This window comes from Carcharodon carcharias, chromosome 17 (genome assembly GCF_017639515.1).
Source record: "Carcharodon carcharias isolate sCarCar2 chromosome 17, sCarCar2.pri, whole genome shotgun sequence".
NCBI lineage: Eukaryota > Metazoa > Chordata > Chondrichthyes > Lamniformes > Lamnidae > Carcharodon > Carcharodon carcharias.
In genome coordinates, this window is record NC_054483.1 from 28,461,706 (window position 1) to 28,483,596 (window position 21,891).

The 21,891-nt window shown below is 44.0% G+C and overlaps 1 protein-coding gene across 2 annotated transcripts in view; it reads right to left on the reverse strand.

Moving 5' to 3' along the window:
- LOC121290178 (GDNF family receptor alpha-2-like) overlaps window positions 1-21,891 on the reverse strand; it is a 255,039-nt gene that overhangs the window by 208,919 nt on the left and 24,229 nt on the right. The window contains exon 3 of one of the 2 annotated variants that reach the window (XM_041210434.1): window positions 13,264-13,356. The exons of the other annotated variant lie outside the window; for it this stretch is intronic. Within the exon in view, the coding sequence (XP_041066368.1) occupies window positions 13,264-13,356 (93 nt within the window). The remainder of the gene's footprint in view (window positions 1-13,263; window positions 13,357-21,891) is intronic. 2 annotated transcript variants of the gene reach the window in all.

The window sequence follows — 21,891 nt, forward strand, 5'->3', positions numbered from 1 at the left end:
CTATGTATCGAGGCCTTACGGGAATGTCCAGCACCTGTGTACAATTAAACACAGCTAACATACAAATAATAACTCCCTCTGTTGGGGAGCCAAGGAGACGATAGCTGTGGAGCATTTAATCTTTCTGCTTAAAGCATCAGAGGCCAAGGCCATTGATATTTCTGGCATGGACTTTATGGGCTGATTGGCCTTATTCTACACTGTAACAACTCTTACTCTATGAGGGAGCAAGCATAATTGTGTCATTGAGTCACCTGCATTTATTTATTTGAATCCTTGATGTAAACTCTACTTCTTCATGTTCCAGGGTTTACAACAGCGGCAATTGCTGCTCTCCAATATCCATGGTCCTTGGTAGCAGCCAACATCTTGATGTTGGTCTTAAATTTTGTACCTGTTCTGCTTCTCAAGCTGTTGGTGTATTAAGTGATAACAGGGCACTTAGAAAATGTCATTGGGATTAGGCAAAGTCAACATGGATTTATGAAAGGGAAATCAGGTTTGACAAACATATTGGAGTTTTTTGTGGACAAAACTAGCAGAATAGATAAGGGAGAACCAGTGGGTGTGGTGTATTTGGATTTTCAGAAAGCTCTTGATAAAGTTCCACATAAGAGGTTAGTGTGTAACATTAAAGCACATGAGATTGGGGGTAATATATCGGCATGGATTGAGAATTGGTTTGCAGACAGGAAACAAGAGGGTAAGAATAAATGGGTCTTTTTCAGAGTGGCAGGCACCAGTGGGGTACAGCAGGGATCAGTGCTTGGGCCCCAGCGATTCACAATATTTAACAACGGTTTGGATGAGGGAACCAAATGTAATATTTCCAAATTTGCAGACGACACAAAACTTGGTGGGAATGTGTGCGATGAGGAGGGTGTTAAGAGGCTGCAAGACAGTTTAGACAGGTTGAGTGAATGGGCAAACACTTAGCAGATGCAGTATAATGTGGATAAGTGTGAAGTTATCCATTCTAGTAGGAAAAACAGAATGGCAGAGTATTATTTAAATGGTGATAGGTTGGGAAATGTTGATGTACAAAGGGACCTGGGTGTCCTTGTACACCAATCACTGAAAGCAAGCATGCAGGTGCAGCAAGCAGTTAAGAAGGCAAATGGTATGTTGGCCTTTATTGCGAAAGGACTTGAGCGCAGGAGCAAGGATGTCTTACTGCAGCTGTACAGGGCCTTGGTGAGACCACACCTGGAGTATTGTCTGCAGTTTTGGTTTCCTTACCTAAGAAAGGATATACTTGCCATAGAGGGAGTTCAGCGAAGGTTCACCAGACGGATTCCTGGGATGGCAAGATTGTCATATGAGGAGAGATTGGGCTGACTAAGCCTGTATTCACTGGAGTTCAGAAAAATGAGAGGAGATTTCATTAAAACATATAAAATTCTGACAGGGATGGGCAGACTGGATGCAGGGATGATGTTTCTTCTGGCTGGGAGGTCTAGAACAAGGGATCACAGTCTCAGAATATGGGGCAGGCCATTTAGGACTGAAATGAGGATAAACTTCTTCACTCAGAGGGTGGTGAACCTGTGGAATTCTCTACCACAAAAGCTTTCCACTGTGCACATATTTTGGTTCAGTCTTCACAAAAGAGGACACAAATAATTTCCCAGAAATGTTAGGGAACCAAAGGTCTAGCGAGGGGGAGGAATTGGAGAAAATCACTATTGTTAAAAAAATGGTGCTAGAGAAATTAATGGGATTAAAGGCTGAAACATCCCTGATAATCTACATCCCAGATACTAAAGGAAGTGGCCCTGGAAATACTGGAAGCATTGGTGGTCATCTTCCAAAATTCTATAGACTCTGGAGCAGTTCCTACAGATTAGAGGGTGGCTAATGTACCCCACTATTTAAAAAAAGAGGAAGAGTGAAAACAGAGAATTACAGACCAGTTAGCCTAACATCAGGAGCAGGGAAAATGCTAGAATCTATTATAAAAGACCTGGTAACAGAACAGTTGGAAAGCATTAACAGGATTAGACAAAGTCAGCATGGGTTTATGAAAGGGAAATCATGCTTAACTAATCTACTGAAGTTTTTTGAGTATCTAACTAGTAGAATAGATAAGGGAGAACCAGTGGATGTGGTGTATTTGGATTTCAAGAATGCTTTTGATAAGGTCCCACATTAGAGACCAGTGGGAAAAATTAAAGCACATAGGATTGGGGGCAATATACTGGCATAGATTGAGAATTCGTTGACAGATTGGAAACAGAGAGTGGGAATAAATGAGTCTTGTTCCAGACGGCAGGCAGTGACAAGTGGTGTACTGCAAGGATCAGTGCTTGGGTCCCAGCTATTCACGATATATATAAATGACTTGGATGAAGAAACCAAATGCAATATTTCCAAGTTTGCTGATGACAAAACTGGGCGGTGTTGTGAGAAGGATGCAAGGAGGCTTCAGGGTGATTTAGACAAGTTTTGTGTGTGTGGGCAGACACATGGTAGATGCAGTATAACGTGGATAAATGTGAAGTTATATGCTTTGGTGTGAAAAACATAAAGACAGAGTACTAGTTAAAGGTGATATATTAGGAAATGTGGGTGTACAAAGGGATCTGGGTGTCCTTGTACACCTGTCAATGAAAGTCAATGAAAGGCAGGTGCAGCAAGAAATTGGGAAGGCAAGTGGTATGTTAGCCCTCATTGAAAGAGGATTTGAGTTCAGAAGTAAGGATGTCTTACTACAGTTATAAAAGGCCTTGGTGAGACCACACCTGGAGTATTGTGCGCAGTTTTGATCTCCCTACCTAAGAAAGGATATACTTGCCATAGAGGGAGTGCAACGAAGGTTCACGAGGCTGATACCGGGGATGGCAGGACAGTTGTATGAGATTGGTTCGACTGGGCCTGTATTCACTAGAGTTTAGAAGAATGAGAGGGGATTTGATTGAAATGTATAAAATTCTAACAGGGCTAGACAGTTTAGATGCAGGGAGGATGATTCCCCTGGTTGAGGAGCCTAGAACCACGGGCCACAGTCTTAGGATTTGGGCCAAGCCATTTAGGACTGAGATGAGGAAAATTTTCTTCACTCAGAGGGTGGTCAACCTGTGGAATTCTCTACCACAGAGGCTGTGGAGGTGAATATATTTAAAAAGGAAATAGATAGCTTTCTGGACTCTAAAGGCATTAAGGGGTATGGGCAGAGAGCAGGAGTATGGTGTTGAGATAGAGAACCAGCCATGATCAAATTGAATTGTGGAGCAGACTTGAAGGGCTGAAGGATCTACTCCTGCTCTTGCTCCTATTCTCCAAGTTTCCATGTTTCTCCTTTGTCTCCCTCTTGCTCTGCTACCCTCAATTTTCCCAGTCACTACCAGATGTTCCAGTTTCTCTCTCAAGTATGTGCCCAAAGAATTGTTGGTGTCTCTTGATTTTAATATGCACAAGTTTTTTTCCTTATGTATCTACTTTCCTTAAAGCTTCCTCATTAATTGTCCAACTAATCACCATTGTTACGTCTCAAAAACTACACCTTTCTTGCCTTTAATTTATCTTCCATTGTCTTGCTGATATTCCAACTGCTGCATCCATAGTCATGTTGAACAGATGTGGCATTTGTGCAATCCCATTCTGCTTGCCATCAAAATTTTCTTATTTTTAAAGAGGTCCGATTCTAAAGCTTGCACAAACACAGACCATACCTGCTGGTGAATGATCAAAGTCCTCATGGAGTAGCCTGCTCTTCACCATTTCGGTGGGCTCATTGACCTGTTTAAGGATGGCATGTCACATTTCTGTGTCTCATCACATTCAGTTTTATTGACAAAACCAATAATATGTGCTTGGCTTCCTTGCAACAACAAGGCTTTGCATTTGTACTGCGCCTTTCATCAGGAAAAGGGAATTCCTAGACATTTCACAGACTCATAAATGGATAAAAACGAACACCAAACCAAAAATATAGGTGATTTTAAAAGCTTTGCAAAAGAGGTGGGTTTTAAGGAAGAAGGACAGGGAACTGGGAGCTTTGGTGAGGGAATTCCAGAACTTAAGGTTGAGTTAACTGAAGGCTCACTTGGCACTGTGAAGTGAAAGGGAGAGATGGATGTTGGCTTAATGCACAGAAACCAGACCTTGAGGAACATAGAGTTCTCAGAGAATTGTCAGACTTGGGGAGGTTATAGAGATTGAATGGGACAAGGCCATGGGGGGATTTGAAAACAAAGAGTGAGAAATGTAAAATCGAGGCGTTGCTGGACTGGGAGTCAGCGAGCACAGTGGGTGATTAGTCAACAGGCCTCAGTGTGAGCTTGGATAAGGGCAGCAGAGTTTTGGATGAGCTGAAGTTGACAGGGGGTGAAAGATAGGTGTCTGGGCAAGAGAGCATTGGATTGTCATGTTTTGAGGTGACATGAATGAGAGTTTCAGCAGCAACAGGGCTAGAGAGACCGGTGATGTTGTACAAGTAGATGGTCTTTGTAATACAGACGATATGGGACCAGAAATCAACCTGATAATTAATCCACAAGACTAACTACAGGGGTGTTACCCTCTAGGTATCCAAACTAGCTTCCCTGAGAGCCCCAGTACTCAACCCCATGCATCCAGGTGATTCAGTCTTATCCGTGCTTGTGATTCTCATCTGATGGTTTCTTTAGTTTGAATTTGTTGGTCCTCAAGCTTTCACTGTTGCCTCATTGGTGGACAAATCCAAAATCAGAACGCCAAGATCCGTCAGTGTCAGCTACTTGAGGTACAGGGGAATCAATGGGAATAAAGATTGAAACATTACAATGACCTCCAAGTTCCAAACCCCCGGACACCAGAGGCTGCAGTGCTTGGCTTCTTCGGTCTGGTTGAGCACACAAACCAGGTCGACAGCCCAGCGCAGTACCAAGGGAGTACTGCTCTGCCCGGGATGCCATCCTTCTGTGGAGGGATTAGCCGAGGCTCCTGGCTGACTGACGCAGGGTGAGATTGATATCCTGGAAGGAGAATGTTTAACAGACCAAAGGCCTCCTACACCTGAACCCGTCTCAATCGAATTCAGAACACAGCTGCTGTCCAAAAATTGGAAAGTTAATGACTGAAAGTTGGTAATTGAAGAGTTCCCCAGGTGGAGGGTTTGTGAGACTCGGGGAATTCAAAATAGAAAAATGTTTTAAAAATATAATTTTATGTACCTAACTGAAAATTAAATCCAGCAATCCTCACGAATATTAATTTAAATTATGAAGCATGAAGGCATGAACGGCTTTTTTTCCCTATTGGTTTTATCCCTGGCATACTCAGGAGTACAACCTTTAACATTGCTAATTCTGCACAACTGCGGGGGGGATGGGTGGTAATAACCTGTCATGTTCATTCTTGGCACTCGCGTTCTTATTCGATCTCTCCAATGAAGCGCCTAATATTTGCTTTGTGCCTCATTGCGTAGCTGCTTTGCTCTGTGATCACATTCACCCTGGAATCAGAAGGTTATGGGTTTAAACCTCACTCTGCAATTAGAGCGCATCAAGTTAACATGAAGGTTCAGCAAGCAATTAGGAAGACAAATGATATGTTAGCCTTTACTGCAAAGGGGGAGTGGTTGCAACTGGAAGCGAGTCTTGCTGCAATTATATAGGCCTCAGGTGAAGTCACACCTGAACGAACTGTGTCCAGTTATTTTTTCTTGTTACCTCAGGAAGAATATACTTCTCTGAAAAGAGAGTGCAAGGAAGATTCACTAGATTGATTCCCAGGATGAGAGGGCTGCCCTGTGCGGAGAGTTTGAGTAGAATGGGCCGATATTCGGCGGTGGTCAGAAGAATGGGAAGTGTTCTCACAGAACAATACAAACTCTTAATGGGCATGACAGGTGAGAGGCTGTTCCCCCTGGATGCAGAGTCTGGAACCAGTTCGCATAGCCTTAGCATAAAGGATTGGCCATTTAGGACTGAGATAAGGAGAAATTTCTTTACTCAGAGGGTTTTGAATCTTGGAAATTCTCTGCCACTGAGGGTTGTGGATGCTCAGTTATTGAGTATATTGAAGACAGAGATTGATAGGTTTTTGGGCGTGAAGGAGTATGCTGATCGGATGGAAGATTGGGGATCTTACTGCATGGCAGAGTCGGCTCTGGAGGCCAAATGGCCGACTCCTGTTCCTATTCCTTGTGTTCTTGTGTAACCGACACTCAGTGCAGTGCAGAGGGAGCATCAGAGGTGCTATCTTTTGAGTAAGGCACTAAGTCAAAGAGCACATCTGTTCAGGGTGATGTGAAAGATCCCATGGCGCTATGGGGATGGGAGGGTGAGGCATATTTTAATGTCTTGGCCAACTTTCCTCCCTCAACCAGCACTCAGAGGAAAACAGCTTCGTGTTTTGGAGTTCTTGCTGTGATTGGATTACAGTGATTATACCAAATTAATTAGCTGTGAAACACTTTGGGATGTCAGGAAGATGTGATTAAAAATACAAGGCCCTGCTCCTCCTACCTTTGTGCTTGAGTTTTGTGAATCAGTAGCCCACAATCTTCCTGTCACAGTGAGGTCACCAGAACTTTCCCCACCCAGCACACTGAACTAGCCATTAATAAGCTACTCCACATTTCCTACCTTTCCAGCACGGACGATAAACAAAGAGACTATCGACAATCTGAACGCATTCGAGACGTGGATATATAGGAGGATGTTCCGCCTATCCTCCACAGGCAGGCAGAAAGACCAATGAGGAAGTGCTGTAAATGGCTGAAGAGAGGAAATTACTGCACAACAACAAAGAGGGAAAGATACGATACTTTGTCCAGATCGTTAGAGCAGACGGTAGACAGAGACAGTTATTGGAAAAGATTGATGGAAAAGGTAAGAGAGAGAAGCAGAGGAGAAAACGAATGATGAATAGAATGGAGTGGATGCAGGTGACCAATGTGGACTAGATAAAAGCAGCACAGGCCAGACAGAGGTAGAGATCCATGGCAGTCAACATTCTGGAAAGAAGATGACACCAATGAACGACTGAATTGGAAAACATCATGGTGGATTTCATCAGTGAATGGGAAGCAGTGCAGCTGATCATAGCCTAGCAACTTTAAACAACCTGAGGCCCTCTTGAAGTCCCATCTGAGCTCAGACCCCAGTGGCAATGGTGGTATTAGGGCATCTCTTCTGACTGATAGCCTGCTGATGAGCTGCCAGCTGCAGATATTTCAGTATGTTTGGGTAGTTAAAGGATCATTAACAACAACAGCAACTTGCCTTTATATAGCACCTTTAGCATAGTGAAACTTTCCAAGGTGCTTCACAGGAGCGTCACATAGAGAGATGTCAGGACAGCTGACCAAAAGCTTGGTTAAAGAGGTGCTTTAAGGAATGCCAAAGCAGGAACCTAGGAAATAGGAGCAGGAGTAAGCCACTCAACCCCTCGAGCCTGCTCCGCCATTCAACTAGATTCTGGCTGATCTTCTACTTCAAAGCCATTTTTCCCGCACTATCTCCATATCCCTTGATACCTTTAATATCTAGAAATCTATCAATTTCTGCCTTGCCCAATGACTAAACCTCCGCAGCCCCTTGGGATTGAAAATTTCAAAGATTCACTACCAAGTAAAGAAGTCCCTCCTCATCTCGGTCCTAAATGGCCTACCTCTGATTCTACGCCTGTGTCCCCTGGTTCTAGAACCCCTCCAGCCAAGGGAAACATCCTTCCTGCATCTGCCTTCTCAAGCCTTGTGAGAATCTTGTATGCTTCAATTAGGTCACCTCTCATTCTTCTCAACTCTAGAGAATATAGGGCCCAGGAAAGAGAGGTGGAAACAGGGGGGGAGAAGTTGGGGTCCAGGCAATTGAAGGCACGGCTGCCAATGGTGTTGCAATTAAAATTGGGCAAGAGGCCAGAATGAGAGGGATTCAGAGATATTGGAGAATTGTGGATCTGGGGGAGGTTACAGAGATAGAGGGGGGTGGTGACTGCGCTGATCTACTGACTAGGTTTCTTCATTTAGTCAGTTTGGGTTGCTATGGACTGATATAACTTTGAGATTTTTGAAGGAACACGCGTGGCTGACAGTGGAATTCCCAGGGTTGCTTTGCTTGAAATATAAATACTTGTGTGAAGCATCAAATTGCACAGCCATGCTCGATGAACTGCATTGACTGGTTATTTAAACCATCTGTTGAAGAAGGTTTTATTTTAGAATGATCCTGTGTCAATCAATGATTTGAAATAAATAAGGTTCTTTCCAGGTTATTGGGAACAAAGTCAATGAGCTCAGACCAACTGGAAAAGCACTGCCCCTGGTAATATTATTTTTAAGTGTTAAGCAACAGCAGTGTGAAAACTAGCTTATCTGCAGGAAAATTACAATCGCCAATGATTTTAAAGGGGCCGGACTGATTACAATTGTTTTCTAACTGTTTTCGATGAGGTTAATGATGCGAAAATCCCAGGAATATATGGAGTGACACCATTAATGGCGTAAGTCACTTGGTCCATAATTTCTTCTCTTTCGCTCCGTTTAACTGTCCTTATGATGTCTTTTTTGAGGCATGTGCTCAAACTGACACACAACATGGGGCCATTAATAATCCATAGGTCAAGTCACTTATTTTGATGTATAATGTCCAAGATGAGCAAACGGAGATCGCAACAATTCAAATAATGTTCCTGGAATCCAGTTTTAATGGAGGGAAAGATTGCTGCTTCCCTTCATTGCTGGTGTTGATGTCACACCAACAAAAATTACCCAGACGTTTACCCATTTTCCTTTAAAAAATCTCAAATGTACTCTATTTGGTCCAAGTGTCTTGTCGAAATTCATCTCCTAGAGTTTCTTGCTTTACTAGGAGTCCTCTTCACCTATTACCCCTGAGCTCGCTGACCAACACTGGCTCCCAGAAATGCCTCTTTCTTAAAATTCTCACCCCTGCTTTCAAATTCCTTGTGGCCTCGCCCCTCCCTGTAACCCCCTCCAGGCCCACAACCCTCCAAGAATTCTACACTCCTCCAATGCTGACCTCTGGCGTATCCCCAGTTTTAATCATTCCACCATTGTTGGCTGTGCCCACAGCTGCCTGGACCTTAAGGTCTGGAATTCCCTTCCTAAACCTCTCCACTTCTTTCTCTCTCCCTCTTTAAGATGTTCCCTGAAACAAATGTTTTTTAACCAATTTTTGACGACATGTGGCCTTATGTTTTTTGGTGTCAATTTTTTTTTTCATTACGCTCCTTGAGATGTTTTGTGACACAAAAGGTACTACTACATAAATGTAAGTTTTTGCATGTCATTTGTTTAACCAGAGCCAAAATACTCCTCCAACATCCCCAACTCCTCAAAACCTCCCCGCGGCACCTTCCCATGCAACCGCAGAAGGTGCAACACCTGCCCCTTTACTTCCCCCCTCCTCACCGTCCAAGGGCCCAAACACTCCTTTCGAGTGAAGCAGCATTTCACTTGCACTTCCCTCAATTTAGTCTACTGCATTTGCTGCTCCCAATGTGGTCTCCTCTACATTGGAGAGACCAAATGCAGACTGGGTGACCGCTTTGCAGAACACCTTCGGTCTGTCCGCAAGCATGACCCAGACCTCCCTGTTGCTTGCCATTTCAACATACCACCTTGCTCTCATGCCCACATGTCCATCCTTGGCTTGCTGCATTGTTCCAGTGAAGCTCAACGCAAACTGGAGGAACAGCACCTCATCTTCCGACTAGGCACTTTACAGCCTTCCGGACTGAATATTAAGTTCAACAATTTTAGATCATGAACTCTCTCCTCCATCTTTACCCCTTTTTAAATTTTTTATTCTTTTTTCCCAACACCACCACCCATCCACCACCCCTCACACACCTTTCCCCCACCCCCCTCCCCCCACCCCACAGGGCCACCTGTCACTTGCTTCTATGTTGTGCTTGCACAGAGCACCGACCCTTGTTCTGCTGTTAACACATTCTGCCATCTTACCTTTATGCCACTATCAGCACCTTCCTTAGTCTTTAACGCCAGCATTAACACTTCCTTTGCATTGTGTCCATGACATCTTTGTCAGTCACTCCTGAGCTCCCGCCAATCCATGACCTTGTGTTTTGCTGCACCTGCTGCACCCCCTCGGAAACAGTATAGAATCCATCAGGTTTGTACTTCTCTTTAGCTCTGAAGAAGAGTCAGATGGATTCGAAACATCTCTATCTCCACAGATGCTGCCAGGCCTGTTGAGTTTTTCCAGCGTTTTCTGTTTTAATTCCAAAATGACAGGGTCTTGTCCAGTCTTTGTGCTTCATTAAACGCGTTGTATTGCTCAATCCTTTGTAATATTTCTACTGATTTATATCTTGTAAAGGTCTTCCACTTTCCATTGACTGCAGCCAGACCCAAATAATCTCTTCAGATCTTCCCTGCAGCTCCTCTCTAGTCTCATTTTATATCTCCCGACACAAAGTAGAAATTACAGTACAGAACTCAGCTGACTACATTTCTGTGAGTCACTAAGTTCAATTTCCCTCATTTGTATCTTCATACGCTTTTGTTTTCCTTTGGCGAATAGTGGGGAAGGGTTGAAAGGATGAGCAGCAGGATAATTACCGACCTATTTAATTGCTTCGCAAACACTCCTTTCAGAGCCAACAAGTTCTGCAGTGGAGCTTGGACTCAGAGGTTCTGGCTCGGAGGTAGGAGGCACTGCCAACCGAGTCACAAGAGCTCCTCCCAAAGGAGTTCTTGGAAACTCTGGATTTTCCAGGATTGTCCCAGACATTGGCTTCCTGTTTCGTGTCCCGGGCATGGGCTTCCCAGGACACCCTTTGGCCTGGATTCCTCCAGGCGGTGAGTGAAGAAACTGCCCAGTCTCCTCTCACTGCTTCCTGAGCATCTTTGGTGTCTGCAGCACAGTCCACACATGCGGGCATTCAGCCGCAAGGGAGCAGCTGCACCTGGGTCCTGGGGGTAGGGAGAGTCCTGGCGTCCAGTCTCATTAGCAAACCCCACCTCCCAACAATGCCCCACCACCACCCCTCCAGTAGAAAGTCCCTTCTTTCATCCCCACCAGAGCCAGTCACCCTGGTGAGAACCATCAGCACTGTAGCACTCCTTTCATGCTGCCCTGCAGTGTTGATCAGCAAGACTTCAGAACTCCCTTTGTATTGCCTTCCAGTTTTGACCAACATGATGTGTTTTTTTATACAATAACTCAGAACAAAATAATAGCCGCTTGCACAAATGTGGGCTGCCAAAAGAAAGCCAGTACAGATTTGCTAAGGGCAAATCATGTTTAACTAGCTTGCGTGAATTTTTAGATGAGGTAACAGAGAGGGTCGATGAGGGTAATGCCATTAGTGTTGTGTGCATGGATTTCCAAAAGGCGTTTGATAAAGTGCCACACACAGACTTGTGAGCGAAGTTAGAACTCATGGAATAAAAGGGACAGCAGCAACATGGATAAGAAATTGGCCGAGTGACAGCAAATAAAAAGTCATGGTGAGCAGTTGTTTCTCAGACTGGCAAAGCCTTATGGTTGAGTTCCCTCGTGGTCGATGTTCAGACCCATTGCTCTTCCTTATACCAATCGCCTGGAGCTTGGTGTACAGCAGACAATTTCAAAATTCATAGATGATATAGAACTTGGAAGAATTGTGAACTGTGAGGACAATAGTATAGAACTTCAAAAGAATATAGACAGGTTGGTGGAATGGGAAAACAAGTAACAATGTAATTTAATGCAGTGAAGTCTTTACTGATTCATTTTGGTAGGAATAATGGAGAGAGACAATATAAAGTGTACAATTCTAACCGGGTTGGAAGAGCAGAGGGACCTGTATGTAAACGAGCATAAATCACTGAAGATGGGAGAATAGGTTGAGAGAGCAGTTTATAGAGCTCACAGTATTCTGGACTTCATTAATAGGGGCAGAAACTATAAAAGCAAATAAGTTATGTTAAACTTGTATAAAACACTGGTTCAGCCTCAGCTGGAGTATTGCATCCAATTCTGGGTATCGCATTATAGGAAGGATGCGAAGGCATTGGAGACAGTGCAGAAAAGATTCATGAGAATGGTTCCAGGGATGAGGAACTTCAGTTATCTGAATAGACTGGAGAAGTTGGGATTGTTTTCCTTGGAGAAAAGAAGGTTGAAAGGAGATTTGCTCGTAGTCATCAAAAACATGAGGGGTCTGGACAGAGTAGATATGGAGAAACTGTTCTCATTCATGAAAAGATCAGGAGCCAGAGGGCACAGATTTAAAGTAATTGGCAAAAGCAGCAGTGGCAACATAAGGAAAAACCTTTTCATGCAACGAGTGCTTCTGATCTGCAATGCACTCCATCAAAATGTGGTAGAGGTAGGTTCAATTAAGAATTTCAAGAGGAGGTTGGATGATTAGCTGAAAAGGAAGATGTGCAGGGCTACATGGAGAAGGCATGGGAGTGGCACTAAGTGAATCACTCCTTCATTGAGCCAGCACAGACACAAAGGCCAAATGGCCTCCTTCTGTGTTGCAACCATACTATGATTCTATGATAGGTCTTGGAGTGAGTCAAAACTCTACAACGTGCTGATTTGGAGATGAAAGTGTTACTTGCTAAGCTAACCTTGCAGGTCCATTGAACATTCCACACAAATCATTGGGCCAATAATATGCAACTAGTTATTTCCTTCAATAAAACTCTCCCGACTCCAGATAAAAAGTCATCAAGTGCGTAATCAATTGTAACTGAAGCAGAAGTTGTATTACACTCACTGTCAGCTACTCTGCCCTCTGTCTAATTTGCACTCTTGTCAGTGAACAATGGAACCTTCTGGATAAGCCACTGAACGGTACGTCACTCATAACATGTCCCTCAACTGTACACAAATACTTCTTAAAAGGTCTTGCCTCTCTCGGGCTTGGTCTCTTGAGGGTTTGTGGTCTGTATTTTGCGGTCAGGAAAATGGAGAGTCTGCATGGAATTTTCAGTAAGCGCTTTAAAGGAGGGCAATGTTTTTTTCCGAAACTGCCCCCTGCAAAACGTGCAAACCCTTCAGTGCAGTGCCCAAATGAAAATGTAAGATCACAGCCGCAGGTCTTAAAGAAGCATTCAGAAGGTACACACGAGATAAGCAACAACGTGTGGATTATCTGATTTGCCGGACAGTTAAAAGTCTTAAACTTTGGTTCTAATTCAAATGCATCAGTTTCACAAATTCCAGATTATTAAAAGAATCTTGCTTCTGGCCTTCATTTCCTGTGTGCAGCACTCACTTCTTGTTTGAAGCAACATCTTGGAAGCCACACGCGTAGCTGTAAAGCTGCAAGTTTTGGAGAGGTTTCTTTACTTACCTTTCAGGCCTCCCAACACCATGTGGCGCTGCCTTTCCTCTGAACTGCGTCTCCCAGCTCCATTCCTGTACGTTAGATTTTGGGCTCGTTTCCCTGATGAGAAGAAGGATCTGGTCAAAGAACTGTGTGTGACGGAATCCGTGGTTTCAAAGCTTGTACTTTTTGAGACAGGATCTAGCTGAAAAGGGGAACCGGTAAAGGAAACTGACCTTTCCGGTTTTTAAGGAAACTCTGAGTGATCGGAAAGCACAACTTCTGGGGAGACCTGAAACTGGTTGAAACATATAAAAGGACACAGGGTCATCAGATCTCAGCAGATGATGACTCCAGTGAAGTACAGGCAGGCAGAAGAAGACAGAGGCTAGACCCACAAACAAAATTACAGCTGCTGGAGCTGTTCCTGGTACTTAAAGACGACATTGATGGATCGACACCATCCAGAACATCGTGAGCACAGTTGAGGAGGTTCTGCAAACATGAGCCATTTTTGGTGAAGACCATGCCTGTGGAACTCGGGTTGGTTGTGTGCTGCTGTTGTCTTGCTGTTCAGGCTACACCCGAGAAGAGGAGGAGCTGAAACTCTTCATGAGGAAGGCAGAGTTTTGAAGAATTTTGTGACCGAGATTGATGACGTATCTGCTCAATGGACGGCCGAGCCAATTTGTAAGATCTGTCTTAGCTGCATCTTTAATTTGATGTGTAATTTATAGTTATAATCAACTGTAATTTGCCTGTTAATTCTTGTTTAACTTCTGTTGATTCTGGGTTTTAGAGTGTAGGTTATTACCCAAGATAGCATTTAGTGTTTGCTTTGTTTGATTCTTGTACATTGAAAATTCTTAAATTTAATTCATGGAATCTTGTGGCTTCATTCTTTCAGTGAATAGGTGGGATTTCAGATTTCATTTTTTTTAAACGGTTACCCGTCTTGACCGAGATCATAACAAGTGGGCTAGGGAGGTATGGCAGGTGGGGGATATCAGGAAGTGGAGTTTTTCCTTTAGAAAGAATATAATGGTGTGGGATTGGGGATGAGGTTGTTGAGAGGGAACAAAGGTTGATCAGGTCATGGAATGGGTTACCCATGAGAATGACATGATGTGTGGGTGCAGTTGAAGGAATGGTGGGGTGGGAAATGCTGGAGTAAGCGGGATAGGGGTGGGGATGCAGCCACAAGAAGAATAAGCAGGGATGAATGGCAGAAACACCGACAGGACAGTGAGGAGTTCAGAAGGAAATGTGAAAGGAAAGTGATCAGACACATGAGAGAAGTGAAGTGGGGAAGGGATATGCATGCAAATATGTGAGGCCTAGGGAATGGTAGGACAGTAGAGACACAGCAAGGATAGAGTGAAGCAGTAGGATATGTGAAAGTAACTACAGTTTCCCTACCAGTTTTTCCACTCCCACTAAATGCCAACACAGAGCAGCTCCCTTCCCAGAATCTGCTAGGTAAATGAGAAACAGCAAGTAGCAGAGGCGCACAGACAGAAAACCAGGACAAAGGTAGAGCAAAAGAGAAGGCAAAGAGAAACAGAGATTGAAGTGGACAAGAAGCGAAGACAAGAAATACAATGCACCATTAACTTGACAGGCAGATAAGATAGAGAGAGAGAGAGAGAGACCATATTCTCTGATTCACCATAACTAACTTGCACATAGCTGATTAAGAATAATCCTGAATATGGTGCTCCGCCAGTAATGTCACAGTCTGTTACAAATATAAAGGAATCTCCTGATACTGTGCGAAAAGAAGACAGAGGGATGAGCTGGTGGAAGTCTTCAGGATTATGAAAGGGCTTTTTACAGAATCCATGTAGGAACGATGGTTCCACTTGTGGGATAGAGCAGAACCTGAGTCCATACATAGGAGTTGGTCACCAATATATCCAATCGGGAAAGTGAGGAGAAACTTCTTTACCCAGAGGTTGGTGAGATTGTGCAACTCACCTGTACAGGGAACAGTTGAGGTGAACAGTATAGACACATTTAGGGGGTAGCTGGATGAGGGAGGAAGGAACAGAATGATATACTGACAGGGTGAGATGCAGTGAAGTGAGAGGAGACTCATGTGGAGCATAAAGACCATCTTGGGCCTGTTGGCCTGACTGCTCTGTTTTCTCTGTGCTGTGTTGCAAATTTCTGATCACTAACTCATCTCAGAACAGGGCCAGAGTTAGCTCCCATGGCTTTAAGGAGCAAGGCAAGGTTTGCAACGTCACATCATGAGCCGATCAAACCATCGGTGAGTGACACCACAGGAGATCCAATAACGGTGGGAATAATCTGTCGTTTTATAGTGATCAAGCAAAGGAAACTGGAATCAAGTAATAGATGAGTAGAAATTTCCTCCAACTCAATATTAGGAAGAGCAAAGTCATTGTCTTCAGCTGCCACTGCAAACTCCATGCCTTCACCCCTAAGTCCTTGGAACTGTCTGAGAACAAGACAGACCGTTTATAGCCTTGGGGCAGAATATTGGGCTCGTTGGGTGGGCGTGTGCCTGACCCAAACAAGCGCAAGATGAGATGTGACGACATCGGACAAGTGTCCCCACCTCACTGAGTACCCGCACGATATTTCGATTGGCAGACATGCACTGGAGTTGGCAGTGCGCCCACACCAACTATTAAGCAGCCTGTTAAGGCCTTTAACGAAGTAATTGATTCAAATTTTCCACTGCCCGTCCAACCATTCGGTTGTCAGGCGGGCGAATAGGCCAAGCGGCCTTTGCAGTTTTGGCGAAACCTCATCCAAGGGCGTGATGAGGTATCGACCAGTGATTTTTTAAAAAATTTTAAACTTTTAACACTCACATTTAACATGTCCCTGCTCATGCGACAGAGCCACATGAGGGGACACGTTTCCATTATTTTTAATACGTTTATTTTTTTATTTTAAAAATCTTCAGCTGCCTCAGGGATCTTTTACTGCACGGACCCCTGCGCATGTGTGACCTTTCACCCTCGCGCTCCACCTGCCAACCCCCCCACCCTGGCAGCGCTCCAGCACGCGTGGCAGTCAGTGTCTGATTGCGGGCAATGGTCAGTTTCCCGATTGCTCCCAGGCTCGCCCGACCACAGGAAAATCCTGGCCTTGTGTTGGATTTGACCCTGAGCTTCCCACCACGTGTTTGTAACAACACTCAGACCTCCTGTTTCTCCTTCCGCAACATCGCCCCACTCCACCCCTGCCTGGACGCATCTGCTGCATAAACCCTCGTCCATACCTTAGGTACCTCTCAACCTGACTATCCTGACGCACTCCCAAAGTCTGCCCTCTGTAAAATTGAGGTTATGCTAAGCTCTGCTGTGCATGTCCTAACACCCTGCGAGTTCCATCATCCAGTGCCCGGCTCTCAACTCTCGCTGGATATATTGCAGGAGATATCGGTGGAAGTGATGTCATGGAAAGCGGACAGTGTGTTGCTAAGGGAGTGCAAATGAGGAAAACAAGCCAAGTTTAATTCGGCAAAGGGGACGACTTTGCAGTGAGGGTGAATCATGATTAAAGTTTAGAGGGAACATAATGCGGTTTACTCACTCTGAATGGGCTTGATGCAGGATCGGACGCCATGGTTTCCAACAGGGATATTAAAAGCTGCTAAAACTGAGGAGAAATTAATTTTTTCTGTGTCCCCATCTCTGTGTTTTTTTTTAATGAAGTGAAGTGTTCAGAAGCCCCGCTCGCACCAATCACACCCGGACTGATGCTCGCTGCTCACACCCAACGTCTCAATGAAATTCAAACCCCACCAGCCCCTTCATAGCCTACTAAAATCCCAGCCAATCGGAGTCCTGCTGGCTATTTTTTTGCTTTAAGGTTTGAGTTTGATTGGACAGCACGGCACTGGATGTGATGTCACCGCATGGCAATTCCACAAGGCATTATGAGGTATTGTAGTTTCTTTCCCGCCTTGGTGGTTGCTGATGATGAATAATGGACTGGACTTGTTTAATATCTCCCGCATTGCTTTCTTTGGCCACTGAGAGACTGATGCCAGTTCCAGTAGACTCACGGCCATTGCCGGAGGGTTGACAACCCTACGCTGTGCTCACCGACCATTAGCTCCCCATTAAACAAAGCCTGAAATTCAAAATTCTCGTCCTTGCTTTCAAATCCCTCCATGGTCTAGGCCACCCCCATCTCTGTAATCACTTTCTATAACGCTCCAACTCTGGCCTCGTGTGCATCACCTGATTACCATTACACCATTGGTGGCCATGGTTTCAGCGACCTGGGCCCCAAGTTCTGGAACTCCCCACTTAAACCTCTCTACCTTTCTGCCTCTCTTTCTCTCGCTCCTCCTTTAATGTGCTGCTTAAAACCTACCTCTTTGAGAAAGTTTTATAATATCGTAAGATCATAACAAAATTCGGCCCATCTTGCCTGCTCTGCCTGTCAATGTAATCATGTCTGATCTGTTTGTGCCCTTAATTCCACTTTCATGCTTTTCCCCCTCCCGTAACCTTTGACTCCCGTGCAGATCAAAAATCTGTCCAACTCAGCCTGAATTTATTCATTGACCCAGCCTCCAGTGCTCTCTGGCTTAGAGAATTCCAGAGACTAACGACCCTCTGAGAGAAGAAATTCCACCTCCTATCCATCTTAAATGGGAGACCCTTATTTTGAAACTGTGCTCCCTCGTTCTAGGTTCCCCCGCATCTTGCATCTCTCAGCACCTACGCTGTCAAGGCCTCTCAGAATCTTATATGTTTCAATAAGATCACCTCTCATACTTCTAAACTCCTGTGAGTATAGGCCCAACCTGCCCAACCTTTCCTTACAAAACAACCCCTTAATCCCAAGAATCAGCCAAGTGAACCTTCTCTGAGCTGTCTCCAATGCGAATATATCCCTCCTTAAGTAGAGACCAAAACTTTTCACAGTACTCCAAATGGAGTCTCACCAATGCCCTGTACAGTTGTTGTAATACTTCCCTATTTTTATACTCCATCCCCCTCACAATAAAGACCAACATTTTATTTCCCTTCCTGCTTACTTGCTGTATCTGCATGCTAACTTTTTGTGATTCATGCACAAGGACATCCAGATCCCTCTGTGCTGCACCATTCTGCAGTCTCTCTCCATTTAAATAACATTCTGCCTCTCTATTCTTCCTTGCAAAGTTTACCAACCTCACATTTTCCCACATTATACTCCAAACGCCAATTTTTTTCCCCACTCATTTAACCGATCTATATCCCTTTGCAGACTCTTTGTATCCTCCTCACAACTTGCTTTCCTACCTATCTTTGTAACATCAGTAAATTTGGTGACAATACGGTCGCCAAATCCTCTGTCCATGTGAATATATCACCCCCAACACCATGACCTCTTATCTTGTGTAGGTTGTGTTGTTACCTTATCAAATGCCTTTTGGAAATCCAAATATCCTGCAAGTATTGGGTCCCTTTATCCAGTATTCTCAAAGAACTGGACAAAATTTATCAAACACGATTTCCCTTTCACAATACCATGTTGACTCTGCCTGATTGTATTTTGATTTTCTACATGTTCTGCTATTGCCTCCTTAATAGTGGGTTCTATAATTTTCCCGATGATATACATTGGACTAACTGGCCCATAGTTTCCTGTTTTCTGTCTCCCTCCTTTCTTCAACAGAGGTGCTAGATTCACTATTTTCCAATCCGCTGGGACCTTTCCAGAATCCAGGGAATTTGGGATATTGCAAACAATGCATCGAGTATCTGTGCAACCACTTCTTTTGAGACCCTTGGGTGCAGGCTATCAGGGTCTGGGTAACTTATCAGCCTTTAGTCCCATTAGATTTCCCAGTACTTTTTCTCTAGTGATAGTGATTGTAGTCAGTTCCTCTCTCTCTTTAGCCTCTTGATTTTCTACTATTCTTGGGATGTTTTTTGTGTCTTCCACTGTGAAGACAGATAGAAAAGACATGTGCAAAGTGTCTGCCACTTCCTTGTTCCCCATTATTAATTCCCCAGCCTTGGTCTCTTAGGGGCCAATGCTCACTTCGGCTATTCCTTTCCTTTTGATATACTTGATGAAGCTTTTACTGTCTAGTTTTGTATTTCTAACCAGTTTTCTCTCATATTATCGTGGTTTCCTTTCCCAATATCTCCATCTGTGGTTTGGTATTGAATTTTACTGGCAGTGCTCCTGTGAACCATTGTGCTGTTGAAAGTGCCATATAAATACCAACTGTTGTTGTTGTGGTTGCAGACGAATTCAGCAATGTTGCACTTAAAGGTCTTTCTCAAAAGGAAACTCCCAGTGGGAACTCAGAGTGTGCCTAGTGAAAGCTGTGGTTGGTTTTACATTTACCAGGGAACAACAACTGGGGTTCCCCCGACCAATCACTTGCTCACGCAAACCTCAACCAAATATTTCTCAGGCGCTTTCCCAACCTTCTCGAATTTTGTGTTATAAACAGAGAACCTTACAGGCCAAGAGGCCATTCAGCCAGCCCAACATGCCTTTGCTAGCTCTTTGAAAGAATGATCCAATTCGCCCAACTCACCTGCTTTTTCCTCATAGCCCTGTAAATCTTAGCTTTTCAAGTATTCATCCATTTGTCTTTTGAAATCTACTATTGGATCTGCCTCCACCATCCTTTCTGGCAGCACATTCCGGGTCACAACAGCTCAATGGGACAAAATCTTGTCCAAGGTGTTGATGTCCAACCTCTTCCTGTCAAACACAAAACAAACCCTACAGGGCTAGAGAGGCCAAATTCCATTTTCATCCAACAGAATTATGGCCTTAAAGAGTTTTTTTATAATGCCCACTATACTTTTTGTGGTTCTCGTATTTCGTCCATGCCTAGAAAATGAATGAGCTGTGTGACCAGACCATAAAATTTGGGGGTTCCTGATCCCCTGCCAATATCTAAGGCTGCTGGGGGAGTAAATGGTGAAGCTTTCACTATTTAAGTATTGATTCAGAATTGTAATCTCTTTGACAGTGATATTTGGCATTGGGTTTAATCTAAACTGCCCATAAATGATTTTACAGCCCACAGTTGGATCACTGGAGAGCGATACTGGGTGTGATGTAAAACAGCATACCCCCAACCCCGCCAAGCCCATGGAATTCTTGACGGGAACATTCAGTTTAAACGTCGCACTTATAGTTTGTGCAATCTTCTTGCAAATGATTTTTCCATGATGCAGAACTAAACCAAAGTGCTTTTTACTTCGGCATAACTAAGTAATGACTTCAGGACCCAGGGTATCAGACACAAGCAAACACTTTAGAAGAGAAAGAGAGACATAATTTGGAGGAAGATCAATCAGTTCAAACGTTTCAACTAAAAGGGCCATAAACCTTCATGTTAAGTCTCGCATGCTCGCAATGTACCAACAACCAATTTTAAAGCTCGCCAGTTCAACCAATAACATTCCTGAAATGCTGACTTGTGCTTGCTGTGCCCATGCATGCTAGTCTTCAGGACCTTGCCAATGTGAGCACTCTTCATGCAACTGTTCATGTCAGGATGCTATCAATCCATCTTTACTGATTTTTCAATTGATGTTGGCAGGGCCTCACGAGCAAAGATACATCAAGTCACCAATGGCAGGAGTTTGGGGGTGTGGGGGGGTAGTGGAGGGTGAGGCAAGGGATGGGGCAGGGAGTGGGGGGGAGAGTGGTGGTTGAATGTCAAGTAATAAGACATCCTGGAATGCATCCAAGCTACATTATACACCCTACTACTGACCGACTGGTCTAAGACATTAGTGCACTCGTGTGTTACACTGAGGTGCTATGGGATGTGATCTAATGACTGGAGGATCATATCGAACAACACATCCCTTCGGCTGTTCACAGTGGGCAGTGTACTGACCGTACTCAGTCATCCTGTGCTGCCAAAACTTGGAACATAATGTCCAATTAGATGTTATTCCACAATTGGACAGCACTTGCTGAACAATCCCAAGTATGCTAAGAATTACACTAACAACCAGTTTAAGATCATTAGTCGGGCTAGCAATGTGCTTCACTTAAACTTGCTAAAAGCTACATATATTCAGACAGAGGGACCTGTCCTCTTTAGGCAAAAGGAGCATGTCCAGGCATTGTGCCTGTTTTAAATTAAACAACAGAGTGGGGGACACTTGTTCCCTGGTGTATTCTCAAGGACAACATGTCGACCAGAGTCGGCCTGCCAGCCAATCAGCACCCTTTTGTTATGCAGTATATATTGTTGCTGCCTTTGAAATTTTACATTCTTGTGTCTGTCCTGATGGGTGCAAGATGAAAAGCTTCAACAGCGTGTCTCTTTCCTCAGCAACACTCAACTTCTGTTCGACCAAAACAACTATTGTTATGAGCTATATTCAGAATTCCCTAAATATAGTAGGCTGTCAGGATAAGTGTGGAGATATGTGGGGGATACAATTCAAAATAGCAACCTAAGTAGCTTGATTAGAGATCTAGCTACAAGCTGTTTACTTAGCAATAGACTAGACATGCTATGGATTGCACAGGAATGATTCAGCGATTATAATGTCGAAACTTTCTAATTTTTCTTTACATCAAAACTCAATTTCTCTGTCCCCAGCAGCCTCTTTTGTTCCAACTCACTCTCAAGTCCACAACCTTTAACCCTGCAATAACAAATTGCATTGATGTAGCACCTTTAATAAA